This window comes from Berghia stephanieae, chromosome 7 (genome assembly GCF_034508935.2).
Source record: "Berghia stephanieae isolate SIO BIC M18660-M18661 chromosome 7, UCSD_Bste_1.3, whole genome shotgun sequence".
NCBI lineage: Eukaryota > Metazoa > Mollusca > Gastropoda > Nudibranchia > Aeolidiidae > Berghia > Berghia stephanieae.
In genome coordinates, this window is record NC_088366.1 from 32197041 (window position 1) to 32216902 (window position 19862).

The 19862-nt window shown below is 35.3% G+C and overlaps 1 protein-coding gene across 4 annotated transcripts in view; it reads left to right on the plus strand.

The window, feature by feature from the left end:
• Nucleotides 1-344: 344 nt before the first annotated feature.
• Nucleotides 345-19862, plus strand: part of LOC144977085 (putative phospholipid-transporting ATPase IIB) — a 79970-nt gene continuing 60452 nt past the window's right edge. The window contains exons 1-2 of one of the 4 annotated variants that reach the window (XM_078921847.1): nucleotides 345-507; nucleotides 5968-6005. In XM_078921847.1, the coding sequence (XP_078777973.1) occupies nucleotides 5980-6005 (26 nt within the window). In that variant the 5' untranslated portion in view covers nucleotides 345-507; nucleotides 5968-5979. Of the gene's footprint in view, nucleotides 508-5967; nucleotides 6006-14018; nucleotides 14072-19160; nucleotides 19453-19862 lie in introns of those variants that run through there. The other 3 variants (XM_078921844.1, XM_078921845.1, XM_078921848.1) reach the window with 3 other exon arrangements.

Here is a 19862-nt window from a genome sequence, read left to right on the forward strand (position 1 = left end):
TGCACATTGATTTTAATAGATATTTATCAAAATTACTTATAATATTTTTCTTTTATTTACTATAAGCGATTTAGAAAGACAATGTGCCCAGATTATACACCGGTCTACATTATTTTAGCGCAATTTTAATTTCCATGGTCCTCTTGATGGAAAGAAATATATAAATGACATGATAAATTGAAAGTTACAATTTATTTTTAAATAAACTATATGTTATTTGAGTTATATTTGATTTAGAAATCAATTACTAATATATATTTTTTTTAATCTACAAATATCGAAATATGTTATTTTGTGAGGGAAGACTATTGCGACATTTTTCTCATCCCATGACATCCGGAAGTGATTCTTGATTCTTATCAGACCACCGAGAGGAAGTTGATTGTTTATTAGCAAAGGCTATTTCTGACTTGTAAATAATGTTCGTTACTGGACTACTTACCTTACGCCTATGAGTAAATATTCCGTCAATTATAGATCGACCCGTAAAACCAAAAGATCGCCAAGGTTAGTGAATAATATATTTTAATTTCTTGTAGTATGAATTTATTTTTAACAGCACATACATCTAACTATTGTAATGTAAGTCCCGTAAAGATGGTTCTTGGGCCGGGCAATTTTTTCTTACTTAGTCAAGTCTACAGTTTACAGTTACAGTACAGTTACAGACAGAACAGTTATTCTATCTATCTATCTAGATCTCGTCCAACCTTTGCGTTTAGGGCTCAAAGCATTATAGTAGGTAACATCATGCTTTGGAGTCTCATGCACTGTTTGATTTAGCTTATCATAAAAGCTTTATTTATCGTCCTCACACTCACTCTTGTCCTCTTCATCTTCTAAAACTAAAAGTCTTCTTGTACTTGTGGGGCATAAACAATACAATAACAAACAATAATTGGTACTACCGCAAACTCGGGGACCCAAATAATTTTGGGGGTTTGGGAGGGGGGAAACTTAAAAATAAAAAGTCTAGTCTAGTCAGTAGGGGGTTTCGGAAGGGAGAGACTTTAAAGAAAAAAAAGTTTCCCCCCTCCCCCAAAATTATTTTTTTTTAAAAAGTTTCCCCCCTCCCAAAACCCCAAAATTATTTGGGTCCCCGAGTTTGCGGTAGTACCCAATATTTACTGTCAATTTAACATTTTTTTATTTTTAGTTGAATTTGAATGAATCTTGAGCAATCGTTTCCCTATTGATATTGACTTCCATTTCCATTCTAGTAGAGTTTTTTCTGTTTGTTTGACGCCGTTTAAATGTAAAAATATCCCCAAGAACCATCTGTATTGTAAAAATAGCCACTGCGTAACGGGTCTTCCCTTCCCTGGACTGAGTAGCGCCTGTAAAAATGGAAGTTCTTCAGAACTCCGAAGAATGAAAAGCCCTTGTGTTAGTGGAACTAAATATTTACTTTTCAGATTTAACAAATACCTCTGGTAGTTTTTCACCGTTGACTCAATGATTACGTACTTTGTACTTTCAACCGAGGACTCTAGAAGAATTAGCTTAGGTTTAGGGATGAATTTCCATTTCTAGTCTACTATCACTCCTTTATTTATTCAATTAATTTTTTTTTTTTTTCTGGAGTATATGTTTGTAATGCCAATGCCTTTTACATAAAATTAAAACATAAAATTAAAATGGACAGGGAAATAATGTAGTTGTGCTCATTTTAAAAAAATTATATGTAGGCTCAAATAATTATGGTTACATTACAGAAACTGAATTTTTTTTTTTATTTGTTAATAAATTACCTTGTAATATTTTTGGAAGGACTTCCGTAGTTTCACAGCACCTAAAGAGGGGATTTTATGAGCGGGTTAATAAAAAAGAATGGGCATGGTATTTGTATGGGGAAAGAAATAAAGAACAATTTTTCAACTCCCCAACTTAGATTTTTATTATGATATTAATACATCATTAGTATCGTCATATATACATTCATCAATTTCAAATTTATTTAAACCAATGGGTTTTTTTTAAACTTAAAAATTCTTAACATTGAAGCACAGTAATCGATACTATATCAATGATTTTAATGTCGATTTATATGGAAGACGTTTATGAGTACTCAAGTTAATCAACCCAAATAAGAAAGGTTTATCCTGGCTGCTAAGGTATGTAATGTAAAGACCTTATTGTAAAAATACCCAAAAAGGATAACAAAGTAATATACTAGAGTTAGGGAGTCTTTCCACAAGTTCCTAGCAGTGGAGGGCAAAAGTCCCATTATAAATAAATACAAAAAAAAGAATCCCCTCTCCGAACCCCCATCCCCCAATCCTTTATAGTGAAATAAATAATGGACAAGAAATCCCAAATCAGATACACCAAATGTTAAAATCATTTTAACAGTCAAGAAACAAAGTAATATATAAATATACCAGAATTACTTAGGGGGTCTTTCCACAATTTCATAGCAGTGAAAAGCAATAGTCCCATTGTAAAGAAATACAAAAAAGAATCCCCATCCTTTATAGTGATATACAGGCCTCGAAGTGGGCCGGGAAAACCAGGAAAAGCCGGGAGTTTTATTTTGAAAATTGCCTTGGACCGGGAAAAGACAGTGAGAAAAATCCAGGTGAACACAACAACCCAACATGTATTCTTCCGCGTTAGAATTTGTATCTGTTTCGTTTATGAAAACTACTGTAGGTCAAGGTTAAAGCAAGGTTACTTGTACACATTTTATTATTCAATAAGCCATTTCTTTTAGAATTTGAAAACTTTGTCGATTCAAGGTCTCCACAGATACCGGTATATCCCTCATCGAACACACTACTGGTAGTGGTAACTGGTCTAGATTTGATGAGCATGCTTGAAAATACTACCTTAAAATTCTCCCCAGAGCCTGGAAAAAAACAGGGAAAACCAGGGAAAATTATTTTCCTGAATCACTTCTAGGCCTGTATAAATAAAAGACAAGGAATCGCAATTCAAAAACATCAATTGTTAAAGTATTTTTAACAGTCAAACATAGTAGATATCACTGTACATAGCAAAAATGAGCTATGACCCAAAATAAAAGGAAGAGATGTTGAAATAGTGGCTTATATATATCAGTTGTGAGCATTAACCACAAAGCAGAATAAAAAATATTGATTATTGAAATAGACAATGATTCCCAGTGACGTAAGAAAACAATATGGCATGGAGGGTGCATTGTTCTTTAGGCGTGCAGCTTTAAAGTCAGTGAATTCTAACTGAAATATTACAAATGGATAATTTATGTATGTATTACTACAATATAATAAATTAGTCGTAAAAAGTGTAAAATAGATTCAGGTTAGTGATGGATGAAACGTAATGTTTGCTACCAGTTGCAGTCCACAAAACTGGATTGTAACTCCATAGTAATGGCGTCCATGGCAGTCATAAAAGACAACCGACTCAGCAAATTATTTTTGAAATTAAAAACATTCTCACCATTTCTTAAGTTCAAACTTATCTCAGATGGTAATATTTATTGGACATTGCGACTAAATGAAAGTCCACAATGCTTAAGTAATAGAATAAAAGTGCTGTGAAAATAAGGAGGTCCTGCCACATTTTTCTCTGTTTTGATTCATGGGTTGAACTGAACACTGATGCTATCTTTTTTGTCACCCTTACTATTAGTTTCAGTTTTAGAGGATAGTCTAGTTTAACTGTTGGGTGATGAAGCCGAAACAGGTTAGATCCTCTGTTGGGAGAGTTGGTTTTTTTTTCACCGTTCAGGCCCCATACTGTTTGGAATTGCATTACCCGTGTCATCTTCTCTTTCTGTCTTTTTGGGGAAAAGATCAATATTAACATTGTAGTCAAAAAACTAATTCTTGCACACCCTTCCAATTCTGTTTTGGAAATGAGAAATGTTGCCTTTTAGGGCCAATGTAAGAAAAAAGAAAAAGAGATCAGTTGTGGTTGTTGGAAAATTGTCCTACTCGCCTCTGTCAAAGAATGAAAGCCATTTGGATGAAGTACAAGTATATCGTGCATAATAAAATAGAATAGAAAAGAAGAGGGCAAAGAAAAAAAATCACAGGAAGGGAAGGTAGGAGAGATTGGAGAAAGGGAAAATGGGAATGAAATGATGTATATATAGAGGTACAGATTTGCCTATTTGAAAATCTAAAAGTTAGTAATTTTTGGGAGATAAAAGTTATGGTTGTTATAAGTTAACTAGAAAAATCAACAATGTACCATCACAAGGATTGAATAAAACTTTAAAATCTTGACAACTCTATGTAGCCTGACACCAACTTTCATTTTCAACAAGTTTTAATGACTTAAAGATGCCCATGAAGTTCTGAAATTGGAGCGAAAATTTAGTAATTTTATGATTTTTTTCGTAGTAGGCAGGTCTGGAGCTATGTAAATGGAAATACATCATTAAAGACGGAATATATGATTATTTTGTTTTCAATGAACATCGGTCTGTATCATTACAAATTTTTGAAGTCATAAGGATAAGATTGGAAAAGCACATTACTTTTTAAAGTTATTCTTATTCAAAACTAATTCAAGGGTTTATTATTTTTGGACCAAGTTGGACTCATTATTATGCTTTATAATGATAATGTAAATTATTTGTATATCACCCAACCCCATAGAAACAGTTCTGGTTGTACAATTAAAACCAAAGTGATGTACATAATTTACAGATTCTGAAATGAATGGCAAGGAAGAAAAACTATATTACCTCATGTTTAAAAAATACATAATATCACACAATGCTCAACGACGAATAAGATCATTCTTCCAAAATGCTTCTCACCAAAGAAGAGACTACAAAGACTTAAGTACTTAGTTTCTAAGACAAATGGGCAATTCATTCCAGACAGCAGCAGGGGTCATTTATTCTCATCGATTTAAAGGACAGTTGTATTGTACTTTCTTCCGAGTATTATTTTTTATTTAGGGATGAGTTTCCATTTGGAGCAAAGTCTAGTATCATTCCTTTATTTATTCAATTTATACTTTTTTGTTTTGTTCTGGGGTATATTTTTTGTAATGCCTTTTACTTTTAAACATAATATTAAATTGGACAGCGAAATAATTTAATTTTGCTAATTTCTTTTCTTATATGTTGGCTCAAATTATTATGGTGACATTACTGAAACTCTTTTTTTTTTTGTTAATCATTGACCTTGTTGCTTCTTTTCTATGTTTTGATTCACGGGTTGAACTATTTCAGTGTGTTCTTAATTTAAGTGTGAGAGGGTGTGGGTGTGTGTGAATCCTGTTTGATTTCTCTGTACTTACGGCCTCCAAATGGTTGTTATATATTGTAGATAGGGTTGGATTATGTGATTGCTTTAGCTTGTAAGTTACTTTCACATCATTTGAGATGGTAATTTCCAAGTGCGGATCTATGATGGCTGCTTGTGATGCTGATATAGAGTTCATTTTTTATTTTGTTTTGTTTTCCCTCCTATTTAAACGTGTATTATAGGTCTTAGTAATTAGATGCATTTCCTACTCTTCTGCTTTATTCTTTTTTATCGCTTGCAAATTCAATCATGCAGCATAAAATTGTCAATGGGGAAGGAAGAGAGAGAATGGGGAATGGATCAGTCATTCTTTTGTTTACATTGAAATTAAAACTGTAATATTGTATATTTTTCTTAACAGGTTTTTTGTTTGTTTTTGTTTTTTTGCGGCTATTCAAATTTTATTCAATGGCATATTTTATATGAAGGGAGTATTCATAATTCCATGAAAAAAAAAATAGATTTTTAATGTTGATAATGATAACAGGTGTTTAAATAATTATTTGTCCCTCAAGATTTTCAGAAAATGCAAAGCACTTGCACAAGTGCACTTATACGTAAACACATTTACACCAAAAAATAAAACCCAGCAACTTGTTTAAAATGTATTTGTAAATTTGTACTATTTGGCAAAATATCACAGTGTTTGGGGTTTTTTCTTCTTCTTCTATTGAAAACAGTTTTCAATAAAACAATGAAATGTATATATGTGTTCCAGGCAGAGAAAAACATGACTCAAAGAATGAGAGATGTTGGGTAAGATATATTTACTTGCCTTACATGAGCCATATTTGCCTGTCTTCATTTAGTTTGTTCCTTTTTTTTCAACTTTGGAAAAAAAAAAAATTAATTCCCCACCTGTTTTACAGATGCAGCATTATAAATTTCTTGATTTTTGTTACAAAGTTGCCATTATGAAAAGAACAGAAAATCATTTGTTAAATAACTTTGACAATTAAAATAAAAACAAAAAAACCCAAGTGATTTGCGATTATTTGGGAAAATATACGAAAAACAATTGTTGGATAACTTTGGGGAACAACCCCAGTGAATTTCAATGATATTTTGTGACAAATGACAAACCACAGTCCCTTGTTTCATATCAGATTTTGCACATTTCTGTTTGTTTTTATTCTTTATCATGGAAGCATTTTGGTTATTCTAAGCTTAGAATTATTTGAAATCAAATCACCATGCTTTTTTAAAATGTATGTTTGTGTATGTGTTGAAACATTCTCTGTCCAGGAAAGTGTGTATGTTTTAATTTTTTAATTTGGGAGTTTTTTTTGTTTTTATTTATTTATTTATTTTTATTTTTTGAGGGGGGGGGGGGGGGTAACAGCAAAAAAGCTGAAAAGCATTGTGACGTAAACTTGTAGCTCAGTGAATAAAGGAGCTATTGTGGATTTTCTGATTATTTTATTTGTTCATCATTTGGCAATTTCTTTCTTTTTTTTTTAATGCACCATCGGTGGCACCCATGTATTTTTTTTTAATGTTTACAAATTAAGCAGTGAGTACAGTCGAAACTTTGATGGCATAATTACACTAAAGTATTGTTGGGAAAATCATGATTGAATGGTTCTAATGATATGGAAGAAAGTTTTAATGACTTTTTAAAAAGTGAATGCAATGTTATGAATTAGGCAAAAGAATTTTGATTGTTTCACAAAAATAGTCCTAATTTATGCCTCTTTAAAACATCTATATTTGAAATTTTGATACACAACTTTAATAAGTGTTGTCTATTTGTATAGAATTTCAATAGAAATGCATAAATAAAACCAAGAGTTATGATTGTGGTTTGTTTATTTAAAATTTAAAAATAAATGAAAAAAAAAAAAAAGAAAGAAATATCGCGAAAGTTTTGACCCTTTTTTTTCTTCTTTGCTTGTTTGTTTGTTAAGTTCGTTTGAAGATTGCAATGTAGGTGTGGATTGAAGTGGATGTAAAAGAGTGTGTCTTTAGTTTAAACCTAAGTCTAGGCTTTATTCAACATTCAAAAGAGGTACGACGAGAAGCATGATGATCTGCAACACAAGCAGAAAAGCAAACAGTTACGAAAACAGATAGAGCAGACATAGCATAACAAAGCGTTGAAAATAATAACAAAGCGAAGCGCACAAACAAAGCTACATCACAACATTCTTCCCCCCTCAGTCTAATTGGAAGCATTACAAATCGAACAATGATTGCAAAGTCCCAAAGTCTATAATCAAATAAGAATGGGGGGCGTAATGCTATGAATCAAAACACACAACAAGTATAGTCTTGGTCTTAGAGATTGTCAGGAAAGTTCAGACTTCTCTATTGCGCAGATTGTAAGCCCGGGTCCGAATTAAAGGAATTGGTTTGGGACGACGAGTATTCTCATTAGGTGTTTCATGGTCAGAGGGGTTTGGGCCATTTTCTTCACAGAATGAGGTTTGAGGTTCAGGATCAGGAGTGTCTACCGATTCCACTTGTTCCGAAACTTGATTTGGGGCATCCGTCTGAATAAGAACGGGTACTGGAATGTCCAGTGCCTGGTTTGTTGGCTCATTAATTGAGGGGTGCGTGAGCGGAGGAAAAGTGTCCTTTACGAAAGAGTCAGGTGTAGGCAGGCCACCAGATGGTGCTAGGTTACGCAAAGCTACTGTTGTCTCCCTCCCGTCCTGGAGTCTGACATGGGCATAGAGTGGATTGCAATCCAACAGTTCGACTTCATCTACCAAAGGTTCGTACTTTGAAGATCTCGCGTTCCTTCTCATGAGCACCGTTCCAGGGGTAGTGAGCCAAGTCGGAAGAGTTGTACCGGTTGTGGATTTCCTGTTGTAGCTAAATATTCTCTCATGATGAATTTCGTTAGTGGAAGTGCACAAAAGAGACCGTAGGGAATGAAGGGAATCAGGAAGAACTAGTTCCCACTGGTGAATCTCCAGACCACGAGACTTCAGTGCAAGCGTTATTGTCTTCCAGAGTGTTCCGTTCAGTCGCTCCACTTGTCCATTACCTCTCGGGTTATATGGAGTAGTCCGGCTAGTAGCTACACCCTTCCTATGTAAAAAGTCTTTGAGTTCGGCGGACATGAAGTTGGCCCCTCTATCAGAGTGCACATAAGATGGCATTCCAAACAGAGAGAAAAGCTGGCAGAAGCATTTGATGATTGTTGCGGCACACGGAAAAGCAAACGGAAAGCGGGAGTATTCGTCAATCATTGTTAAAAGGTATTTATTTCTTGAAGAAGAGGGCAGAGGACCCTTGAAGTCCACACTCAGGCGCTCAAAGGGATGAGTAGCTTTGATCAGATTAAGATTTGACTGTTTGTAGAAGGAAGGCTTCAGTTCACAGCAGATTTTACAGTTTGCACAAACCTTCTTCACTTCATCAAGCGAGTAAGGCAGGTTCTTGGATTTGATGAAATGCATCATCCTTGTAACCCCAGGATGGGATAATGAGCCATGGAGATTTTGAAGTGCCTCAGGATCAGAATGAGTTGTAGAACAATTACCTCTGGAAAGAGCGTCTGCTGCATGATTGTCTTTGCCTGGTCTGTAGACAACATCGTAGCTGTAGCACGACAGTTCGATTCTCCATCTTTGGATTTTGTTATTCTTCACCTTCCCTTTCTGAGAGTTATTGTACATGAAGGCAACGCTTTTCTGGTCAGTTACAAGTTTGAAATGCTTCCCAAGTAAGTAGTGTTTCCATTTACGGAGAGCCTCTACAATGGCATATGCCTCTTTCTCTACAGAGGAATGCCTCCTTTCACTTTGATTCAGAATTCTGGAAAAGAAAGCAACTGGTCTCCCATTCATTCTGATTTAGCATAGTTGCTATTGCGATGTCCGAAGCATCTGTTTCAACCACTAGGGGAACATCTTGGTCAACGTTAGTGACAGCTGCATTCTATATCTCCTTCTTCAGCAGTTCAAAGGCTTCCTTCACTTCCACTGGAATTGGAAATACGCTATTGCTGACAAGGAAGAGTTGTACCGGTTGTGGATTTCCTGTTGTAGCGAAATATTCTCTCATGATGAATTTCGTTAGTGGAAGTGCACAAAAGAGACCTTAGGGAATGAAGGGAATCAGGAAGAACGAGTTCCCACTGGTGAATCTCCAGACCACGAGACTTCAGTGCAAGCGTTATTGTCTTCCAGAGTGTTCCGTTCAGTCGCTCCACTTGTCCATTACCTCTCGGGTTATACGGAGTAGTCCGGCTAGTAGCTACACCCTTCCTATGTAAAAAGTCCTTGAGTTCGGCGGACATGAAGTTGGCCCCTCTATCAGAGTGCACATGATTGTCACGATGTATTTTATCAGAGAAATGTGGGATCCAAGATGAGTAATAGGCAAACATGCCTACTATACGGCGTTGGGATTTTACATTGTGGGGATCAGCAAGATCGCGCAATGGATCGTCAGGATCCGGTTGGATGGTGCCTTTAGAAACGAGGAATCCAAGCAGTTTGACTTCTCTGGTGGAAAGGATGCTCTTGTCTTCATTGAAAGTAATGTTGTACTCAGTGGCACATTTCATGAAATGAGAGAAGTTCATGTCATGTTCTTGTTGATTTCTTCCACAGATTGTGACATTATCTAGATATACAAAAGTATCCTTGAGCTTCTGATTTCTTATCATGCTGTCAATAATACGTTGCAAGCAGGCCACTCCATTAGTGACACCAAACGGAATGCGTTTGAATTGATACAGGTTCCTGCTGGCTTCGAGGGCAGTGTAGAGTTTTTCTTCCTCCTTTATAGGGATTTGGTGGTAGGCACTGCGGAGGTCGATTGTACTGTATACTTCGTATTTTGAAATTTCATCGTTTCTGGAGAGAGGGTATACATCAAGCTGAGTAAAGCGGTTGATAGTTTGGCTGTAGTCCACCACCATTCTCTTTTTGTGCCTGTCATTCGTTGTCACCAAGACTTGCGCTCTCCACGGAGAATCGGAGGGTTCAATCACATCTTTTGCAATTAGTTTTTGGACCTCAGAATCTATAGATTGTTTGTCCTGTGTTGAGAACCGCCTTGATTTTGTTGCTATGGGTCTGCATTCTGGGAGCTTGAATAAAGAGGCAGGTTTCACTTTAGCAGCAGTTAAGCCACAGATCGAGAATGTGGGCTTCGACCCTTTGAAACTAATCTCCAGTCCCTCGTGTTGGCCAAGGAAATTGTGACCCAGAATCACGTCGGCACACAATCCAGGTAGAATGGAGAGCTTCACTCCTTGATAGGTCTCGACCATTGTATTCCAGAGAGACAAAACAATGGCCTTTAGTCGCACTGGAGAGATTAGAGGAGGCCATCGATATTTGCTTTCGAGAATTGTATGTTTGGAGGTTTAGAGAACGCGCCTTCTCTGCGGAGATGAAACTCTCCGAGCTTCCGTGTCTATAAGAGCCTTCATGGAATTACAACAGACTTTCACGCCGATGATAGCTTTACGAAGACTTGAAGGGGCTGCTGCAGTGAAGGCCGAATTGATGAAGGATTCAGCAGCAGATGCAAAGTTGTTTGGTTTCCCTATTGATAAGCACACTTTCTGGTAGTGTCCCTTCTTCCCGCAGCCTTTGCATGTCGCTTCCCGGGCAGGGCATTTAGATCATGGGTGTCATTGAAATCCACAGAAGAAGCATTTAGTACTAGGTGGTGCAGATAGTGTATCACTAGATGGTTTATCAGTTTCGTCAATGTAAGGAGTGGTCACACTACCACATGGCACAGGTAAAGGTGATGCACTGTTGTATGTTAATGATTGTTTCTGTGCCATTTCAAGGGACCTAGCTTGGTCAAAAGCAGTAGAGAGATCCAAGGTCTTGTTTTCAAGGAGTCTTTGTCTTATTTGATTCGATGACAAGCCACAGATGAAAGCATCTCGAATGAAATCGTCTCTGTTTTTGTCTCCTGAGACAGCTTTGAATTCACATTCCTTAGCGAGAGCCTTCAATCTTTGCAAGAACTGATCCATAGTCTGCCCTGGTTCCTGTTTGGCAGTAGCTAGGATGGAGCAAAGATTTCGTGTCCAGGTTTGACATAAGTATTTTTGAGGACTTCGACAGCTGTATCGAACGTGGTGCAATCAGCGATGTATTCGTATATGAAGGGATCAATGAAGTTTATCAGCAAGTTGAGTTCGTCAATAGCAGTTTCTTGTTGCAGTTGTAGTGATGCTAGGAAATTATTGAACGTTCGTAGCCAGTGGTTCCATCGTTTTGAAGCATCGGAGGCGTTAGGGTCAGCGTTAAACCTCTCAGGTCGAAGGAATCGTTCCATGGTGGAAAACTTGAATGTTGAATAAATTGAAGTGAGTGTAAAAGAGTCTGTCTTTAGTTTAAACCTAAGTCTAGGCTTTATTCAACATTCAAAAGAGGTACGATGAGAAGCATGATGATCTGCAACACAAGCAGAAAAGCAAACAGTTACGAAAACAGATAAAGCAGACATAGCATAACAAAGCGTTGAAAATAATAACAAAGCGAAGCGCACGAACAAAGCTACATCACAACATGGATGTCCCTCAAGGGAAAAGAAAAATTGAATAGCATTATAATTGTTTTTTTGTTTTTTTAATACTACAAAAGTCAGATTAAAAAACATGTTAACTCACAATAGGAGAACAAATGTTATTTGTTGTCTATAATTTTCTTTTGATTTCATATGATTTGGGTTGTTATGCATGGATGGCATGTGTCAATATATATATTTTTTTATCTGTAGGACTGGTTAATGGAGATTTCTTTTTTGTGCAAAGATTGATCTAATATTGCATGGCAATACTTATTTATTAATTTTTTATTTTTTTTTGTGGCAGGATTAATTTGCTGAAATTGATGTGCCTGTCATTGATTCTAGCCTTTCTACACAATCCATAAACTTGCGCACAGCTACAGCATTTGATATTATTAATTTTAAAATAAGGTCTTTTACTCATTTTAATTGTTCTTTTATTAACATTGATTGTTGGTTTTATTAATATAATTAAAATTAGGTAAGATAGAAAAATTCAGATTTTTTTTTAAAGAAGAAAAAGAAACTCTTCAATGACATTGTTTCAGAATGTCATACATTATTCTCTCTGATTCCTTCGTTTGTGTGATAACTTATAGGGATCATTAATTGAATTCAAAATAAATTTTCATGTAGATAAATGACACATAATGATATATATCGTTCTTGTATTATTCTTTTTCAACAATGAAACTACAACCTACAATGAATTTCTTTTCAGATTATTTATAAATTATGAACATGTTTCCACCAGCAGTTACAATGTAATTCGGGAGCATGTACTGTTGTGAAAAAAAAATCTGAATAGGTGTGTATGATAGCTTGCCCGACATAGCATAAAGAAAAATAGAACCTTACATATATGGCCTACCAGTAATTGGGAAGTCTTTGGTTCCATTCCCAATCTGGACAAGATCATTTTTTCGCGTATTTTTATTTCTGTTTTGTCTGGCACTGCTTCATACACACCGTTTCAGATATTAGAGCAGTAACAACTTTATGACTCGGACTTCATTCAAATCTGAGTCACAATTCCTTAGCGCTCTTCTGTGTAAAATATCAAACTGTATTTATAATGGATTTCAGTATTGTAGATGTGGTTCAAATACCATAGACTTCCAGTCTTCAATTTCGTTTCGAGGACACTTGTTGTTATCATCATCTTCCTCATCATTTTCTCCACAGTTGTGTGTGTTTTTTTTTCTTTTTTTTTGTTTGTTTGTTTTGTTTTTTTTTCCTCCAGTTATTTCATACCTCCTTTCTTAAGCACAGTAAAGTTACACAAGAATACTTTAATCACTGATTATTATAACTTTTCTTTCTTTTTTATGATTTATGTTTCTTATTATTTATTTTCCTGTAGTTTTTTTTTTTTTTAATTTAATTTTTACTGATTATTATTTATGTGCGCTCCAAGCTCCTGATCAGATATGATATCACTATGCATAAACAGTATGTAAGCCCAGGACTGCCAACTGTACGCCAAAAAAGCAGATTTGTATTGGTTTTTTTGTCACTTTTATAAGATTGTATGTTTGTTTTTTTTCTGTCAGATTGTACGTTTTTTTCATGAAAATCAAATCTTAACATTATTGTAAAAGTTGCTTTAATTCTGTTTCTCATATGGTTTGTATTCTTCATGCTTCCTAGAGTATATATTTAAAAAATTAATTGTTGTTTGATAGGTTTTAGTGTTTGTATTGCCTCGTAATTTTATTTTCAATTTTTCATGAAGTTCCTTAAATTTTCACCAACACACTCTTGTTATAATGATTATTTATTTACAAACTTATTCAACAACAGGAAGTGAGATGACTGAGGGTTTACATTTTCAGATTGTACGCTTTTTATCCAAATCTTATTCTTCTGACAAACTTTTTTGTGTGTTGAGGTTGGCAGTTCTGTGTAGGCCTACTTGTGATAATAATAATATTTAAAATAAAAAGTTTAAGAAACATCAAGTTTCAAGAAAATAAAATTGTTCAAATCACCTTCTTTTTTTAATTTTTTAAATTAATTTTTTTTTTTTTATTTTATTTATTTATTTATTTTATTTAAGGACGTGAGGATAAAATACCCAATGACTTTATTTTACATTTCTTTAATAGAATAGTTTTTTTTTTATAGAGGAGCAGACTAACTATATGAGGTTGTGTTGAAATATATCAGGACCAATTAGTCTTAATCTCATCTACTCATTCAATCAATTTTACACCTATCTATCCTTCTATTCTTTCATCATACTTTAAATAGTCTTCTTACTTTCTACATATTATAAGAACGGGACAAAGAATGACGAGTCTGCATTCCAAGGCTAGGCATGAATTCTTGTATGTATTATGATTTGTTCCACAATGACACACCTTCCAAGAAATATCCTGACCTTCCCATAGATGTGTGAATGTGTGGTTGCTCACGCCCAAATTATTATACCATGATAGATGTGATGATGATGGTTGTTATTATTATTATTATTATTATTATTATTATTATTATTATTATTATTATTATTATTGTTATTATTTGAGGAGTACCCGCAATATTTGCGGGGAAAATAAAGACTATAACAGACAGGCTCTCATTTATTTTACTTATTCTACTACCATAGTGTGGAAATTAACATAGACCGAGACAAATCTTTTGAGCCATCAGCAATCGTAATCGGTTATGTATAAAGCGTGTAGGTGCGGGCAAGTAAATTTGGCCATAGAGCGGCCAGCGAGATAGCGATTCCCATGGCCGATGATAATGCCCGCTAGAGATACAGTCCTGGTCCAGTTGTGTACATCTTCATGATTAAAACAAATTAATGCATGATATGTATGAAGGGCCGAATTGGTCTAAACAAAAGAGTTTTGCAATTACCCTTAATTTAAGAAAGGTTTGCAGGTTTTTCGTATATCAATCTGCTGTGAAAAATAGTTTTATATGTTTTTTAAATCTGCCAGTAATTCTGTGCTCGATGATAAAAATCTAACCTTGGCTTTATGGAACAATATTGATCACCAATCCTATTTTATTATTATTTTTAGAACAGATTGTTGTTATTATTATTATTATCATCATCATCATCATCAATTTATTATTATTATATATTATTATATTATTATTATTATTATTATTATTATTATTATTATTATTATTATTATTATTATTATTATTATTATTAACATCATCATCATCATCATCATCATCCACCCTGACAATAAGTACACAACTGATCCAAATTTCCGGTCTTTTTGTTTCATAATTTCATTGTCTAATGAAGTACTTGTTGCAACCTCCCTTCCTCATACCCTCCTCACTAAAAGTAAAAGAAAAAAAGTCCAACAATTCAGCTCTAATGTTTCAAGATGTCCATGTTATATTACTTTTTAATTTTTAAACAAACAGCAACATCAAAAAGAATCAAACAGTATATTACCACGTTATTTTCAAAGAATTGTTTGTAAGTTTGTGTGTCAAAGCAGAAGAATTATTGAACAAAATTCACGGATCTTAAGAGTTAAAATAGTTCATTGATTTATCCTTGCTTCGATTATTTACACGTCCTCATTGCGCTTTTCATATAGAATTTGTTTTGTTCGGTCTTTTGTTTGTTTTTGTTTTTTTGTTTTGTTGTGTTTGTTGTTTTTTTTTTTTTGTTTTTTTTTTTTTTGTTTTTTAAATTTTTGTTGTTTTCTTTTTAATGTTCATTTCATACAGAAATAATTGACGAGACCTTTTCCTGCATGCTTAGTTTATTTTTATCAATGTCAGGATGAAAGAATTGTCTGAACTTAATTTTTAAATCTATGGTACTGGGATAGTCCTACCCACTTTGGGACTTTGTGTAGGAATGTTTTTTTTTCCATGGAAATTATTCATTATTAAATTTATTATCTCTGTCCTTTATTCCCTGACACTCCTTGAGTATCGAATGCGACCAGATATTTGATCTTGTTTCGTCGAGGCTCTGATCTTTTGCCGAATGGTGAACAGTCAGTCTTTCTTTCAGACATTTTTTTTTTCTAATTGCAAATCAGATGCGAGTACTGATAAATCCTGAATCGACATGTATATAATAAAATGGGGTTCGATCAAACCCAAACCACCTCTCTCTCTCTCTCTCTCTCTCTCTCTCTCTCTCTCTCTCTCTCTCTCTCTCTCTCTCTCACTCACTCACACACACACACACATACACTCTCGGCACGTTTTGTACACACACACACACACACACACACTCGGCACGTTTTGTTTTATTCATTATTAGCCTTTATTATTCACCGGTCTCCACCTTCCCCTGACTTCAAAGGCACACTGAATGATATGATATCTAGCAATTCATTCAACCCCCCCCCCCCCCCCCCCTCTTCCACAACCACCAAACACACACAAACGAAATTGATTGTGTATGTTATTGTGCGTGAGCGTGTTTATGTTTACCCACCGTTATTGTGCGTGAGCGTGTTTATGTTTACCCACCTCGTGTTGTATCATAAGGTCAAGCGTTGATCAACAGCTGTTGTGCGGCTATGTGGTATGACACTCGCTTTGGGATCGGAAGGTCATGGGTTTGAGCCTCGCTCTTTACTCATATTCTCTCACCGTACTCAGATGTAAAATGAGTACCTGATCGTTAACAGCGTCGCCTCTATCTGGAACAAAAAGTAATATCGCCTAACACAGGCGCCATGCCTCGTTCTACGTGTTGCGTGTTAGTGTTGGTTGGGTACCCTTTTTAAAGCGCTTTGAGCACGTCTTGTGGATATTACGCTATATAAAAGCTTTTTTTTTTTTAAAGCTCAAGTGCTATTGATAGAGACTTGTTTTTTTCTCAATTCGATGCACCTCTCTGTGTAGGTTTCTCTTGTAATGGAAAGCGAAAACTTGGTTTTGCCCGTATATCTTATATGTTTTTATTCTTTCACGATAGAGACAGTCGAATGTGAGCATGTGTGTTTCAATGAGATAATATTTTGTTCCCGGATCCAGGCCCTATAATATACTACCGTGTGTCGGTGCATTGTTTTATTTATTATGAGTGTAAGAAAATTTTGAGTGTCTTCGTTTTTAGTGATAATCTTAAATATGGTACCTTCGTCTAGGAGTGAGAGAATCTTGAAGGGTCTAAGGCATCCTTCCCACGTCCACTTATAAGATATTATGTACCGTGGAATCCTAATAAAGTGAACACCGCCGGACCAGAAACAGTGGTTGACGTTATATTTTATCATTATATACTTGTGCGGCTATTTGGTCTTGTGGTATGACATTCACTTTCGGATCGGAAGGTCCTGGGTTCGAGCCTCGCTCGGGGCATAGTTGAGTCATTGGAAAAGACTCTTTACTCACATTCTCTCACCGTAATCAGGTGTAAAATGCGTACCCGGCCGTTTACAGCGTTGTCTCTGTCCGAAAAAATTGTAATATCGCCTAACAGGCGTCATGTCACGTCCTACATGATAAGTGTTGCTGTTGACCGGGGCCCCTTGTAAAGCGCTTTGAGCACGTTTAGTGGATATTGCCCTATATAAAAGCTCAATTTTTTTTTAATATAAGGAACAGAGAAATTGAGACAAACAAAAAAAAAAATGCTGATTTTAAGCAGAAGTTGGCTTTGAGAGTGTCGACTTTTTATGTGGATTCCACTGCAGTCTCAGCCTTTTTGTGTAAGGCTTTGTGGTTTTGTGGCATGACAGTCGGTATCATGTGTTTGTAGGTTTGACAGCGTAAAGTTGATTCTTCGGAAGTCATTCTTTACTCAAATTCTCTCATTTTACTTAGGTGGAAAATGAGAACCTGGCGGGTGACAGCATTGTCTGTGCCAGAACAATAAATGTTATGTATATATATAATATATATATATAATATATATATATATATATATATTATATATATATATATATATATTATATATATATAAAATTTCAAGTATAATTATAATAATTATAATCAACTTCTACAATAATTGTTTCGAGCGTTAGCTCTCATCATGAAGTAATAATATAAAAATAGAGCCTCACACACAGACGCCATATCTTAACCCACTTGTTTAGTGTTTCTGTTTTCTCGGGACCTCATGTAAAGCGCATTGAACCCATTTAAAGGATGATGAGCTTAAAAAAGCTCAAGTTATTACCGGAGACAGCGATAAATAGAGATGCGAAACTTCTGACGTGGCAAACAATGAGTATCTATGTTAGGTTGTGGTGTGTCAAGTCGGTAAACATCCTCTCACCCAAAATGTTAATGTAATACAATGACATTTAGCCGGGTTTTCGCAGCTTTTTATATTCAGTTGTGTAATTTCTTCTCACAAAATTCTCTCAGAGTATAGATAGAACGAAGATGACGTCATTCAGGCCTTTGTTATTGTTTTTTTTGCCATCTGTCTTTATAGTTCTCACTAAACTGTATTAATCAGACTATAGATAGAATGCGCTTGGCCAAGGAGTTCACAACATTGCCATCCGGAAGTATAACGGACCAACACACAAACTCTGTGTAACCATGAACTTTTATAGTCTGGTCAATACAGTTTAGTGAGAACAACTCACAAACGCGGATGGCAAAAACAATAACAAAGGCCTGAGTGACGTCATCTGCATACTATCTATAGGTGATGTGCGCTCGGCTAAGAAACTCACAACATTGCCATCTGGAAGTATAACTGACCAACACACAAAACGATGTGTAACCTTGAATGTTTATAATCTGATTTATACAGTTTAATAAGAATTGCTCATAAACGTGGATGGCAAAAAATAAATAAATGACAAAGACCTGAGTAACATCAACTTCTATCGATAAACTTTTTGTGTACTTACACGATTGATTTTTAACGGGAGAAATGGTGTGTATTTTATTCAAACACATACCTTTAATTCTCAAATGCCATGTTTACCGACTTGACATTGAACTCCCACAAAAGGAGCCCCTAAGTTTCACTTCTCCATATTTTCATTTTGGTCTCGGTTATTATTGAGCTTGCTATGTTGGTTAATAGTTGTTTTTAAATGTGTGCAATCGCATTGTTTAAAGTGTGTGATTGTGTGTGTGTGTGTGTGTGTTGTGTCATTACGATATGAAAACAAACATATTATTGTTGATAGATACCACAGCTGCCCCTAATCATCTTGGGTGTAGTAACAACCAAGACAACACAACTACAACCCTCGATATATTATTATTCCAATAACAACACACAACAACAATCAACCAAACCCAAATATACGATACGATATACTATAGTCTATAATAACACACTGCTATAAATAAATACACCAGGGATGTAGGCATTATAGTATATCGACAGTTTGTCGGTATAATCACTTAAAAGTTAAACCGTTAATCGTCCTGTCCTGGCTTTGGTCTCAACGGTTATCAATACTCGTCCCTCCACAAGCTACGTATACAACTACAAGTCGCCCCCCAGTCATCGTGTTCGTAGTCGCTCGGATGATGTGTGAGGGGTCTCTGGCTCACTTACGAAAAGAGTAGCTGAGAGTATTACTAACTTTTGGGAGGAAAGGTTTTCCGATTAGTAACCATCGGGGGTAGATGGTTGTGAGTGTGACTGAGACAGTCTTTGACTAATTTTCGATACTCAAAAATGACAATTGTGACGTAAAATCTTGCAATTTTGCAAGTTTTGTTTTGATTCTTTGTGGATTAACATTTTACCGAGCTTATACTTATAGTCCTTTATATATTTCTTTTTTCTGACAAGGTAAGTTCACGTTTCGCCGGTGTAGCATAGCAAAATTAAAAGAAATTCTTCATTTGCTGCCCCCTTCTCACGTTAGGGGGCGAGGTGGCCGAGTGGTTAAGACACTGCATTGTGTCGAGGTCGAAGCCTGCTACAGGCACTTTATTTCTTTTTTTTTTTCCTTGGTGAGATTATAAATATAAATCTCATATTTGCTCAATTTTGGACAACATGCGTGATTCCTGTTGACATAAATCGTTTGGTAGCTGGATTATCTATATTCATTCTGGTGCGTGCGGAAGTATGTGTATGTGTGTGTGTGTGTGTGTGTGTGTGTGTGTGTGTGTGTTTTGTGGGTTTTTTTTTTCATTCTCACCCTAGCGTGCGAAAGTGAGCAATGTTACAATGATTGAGCGAAATGAGAAAATCGT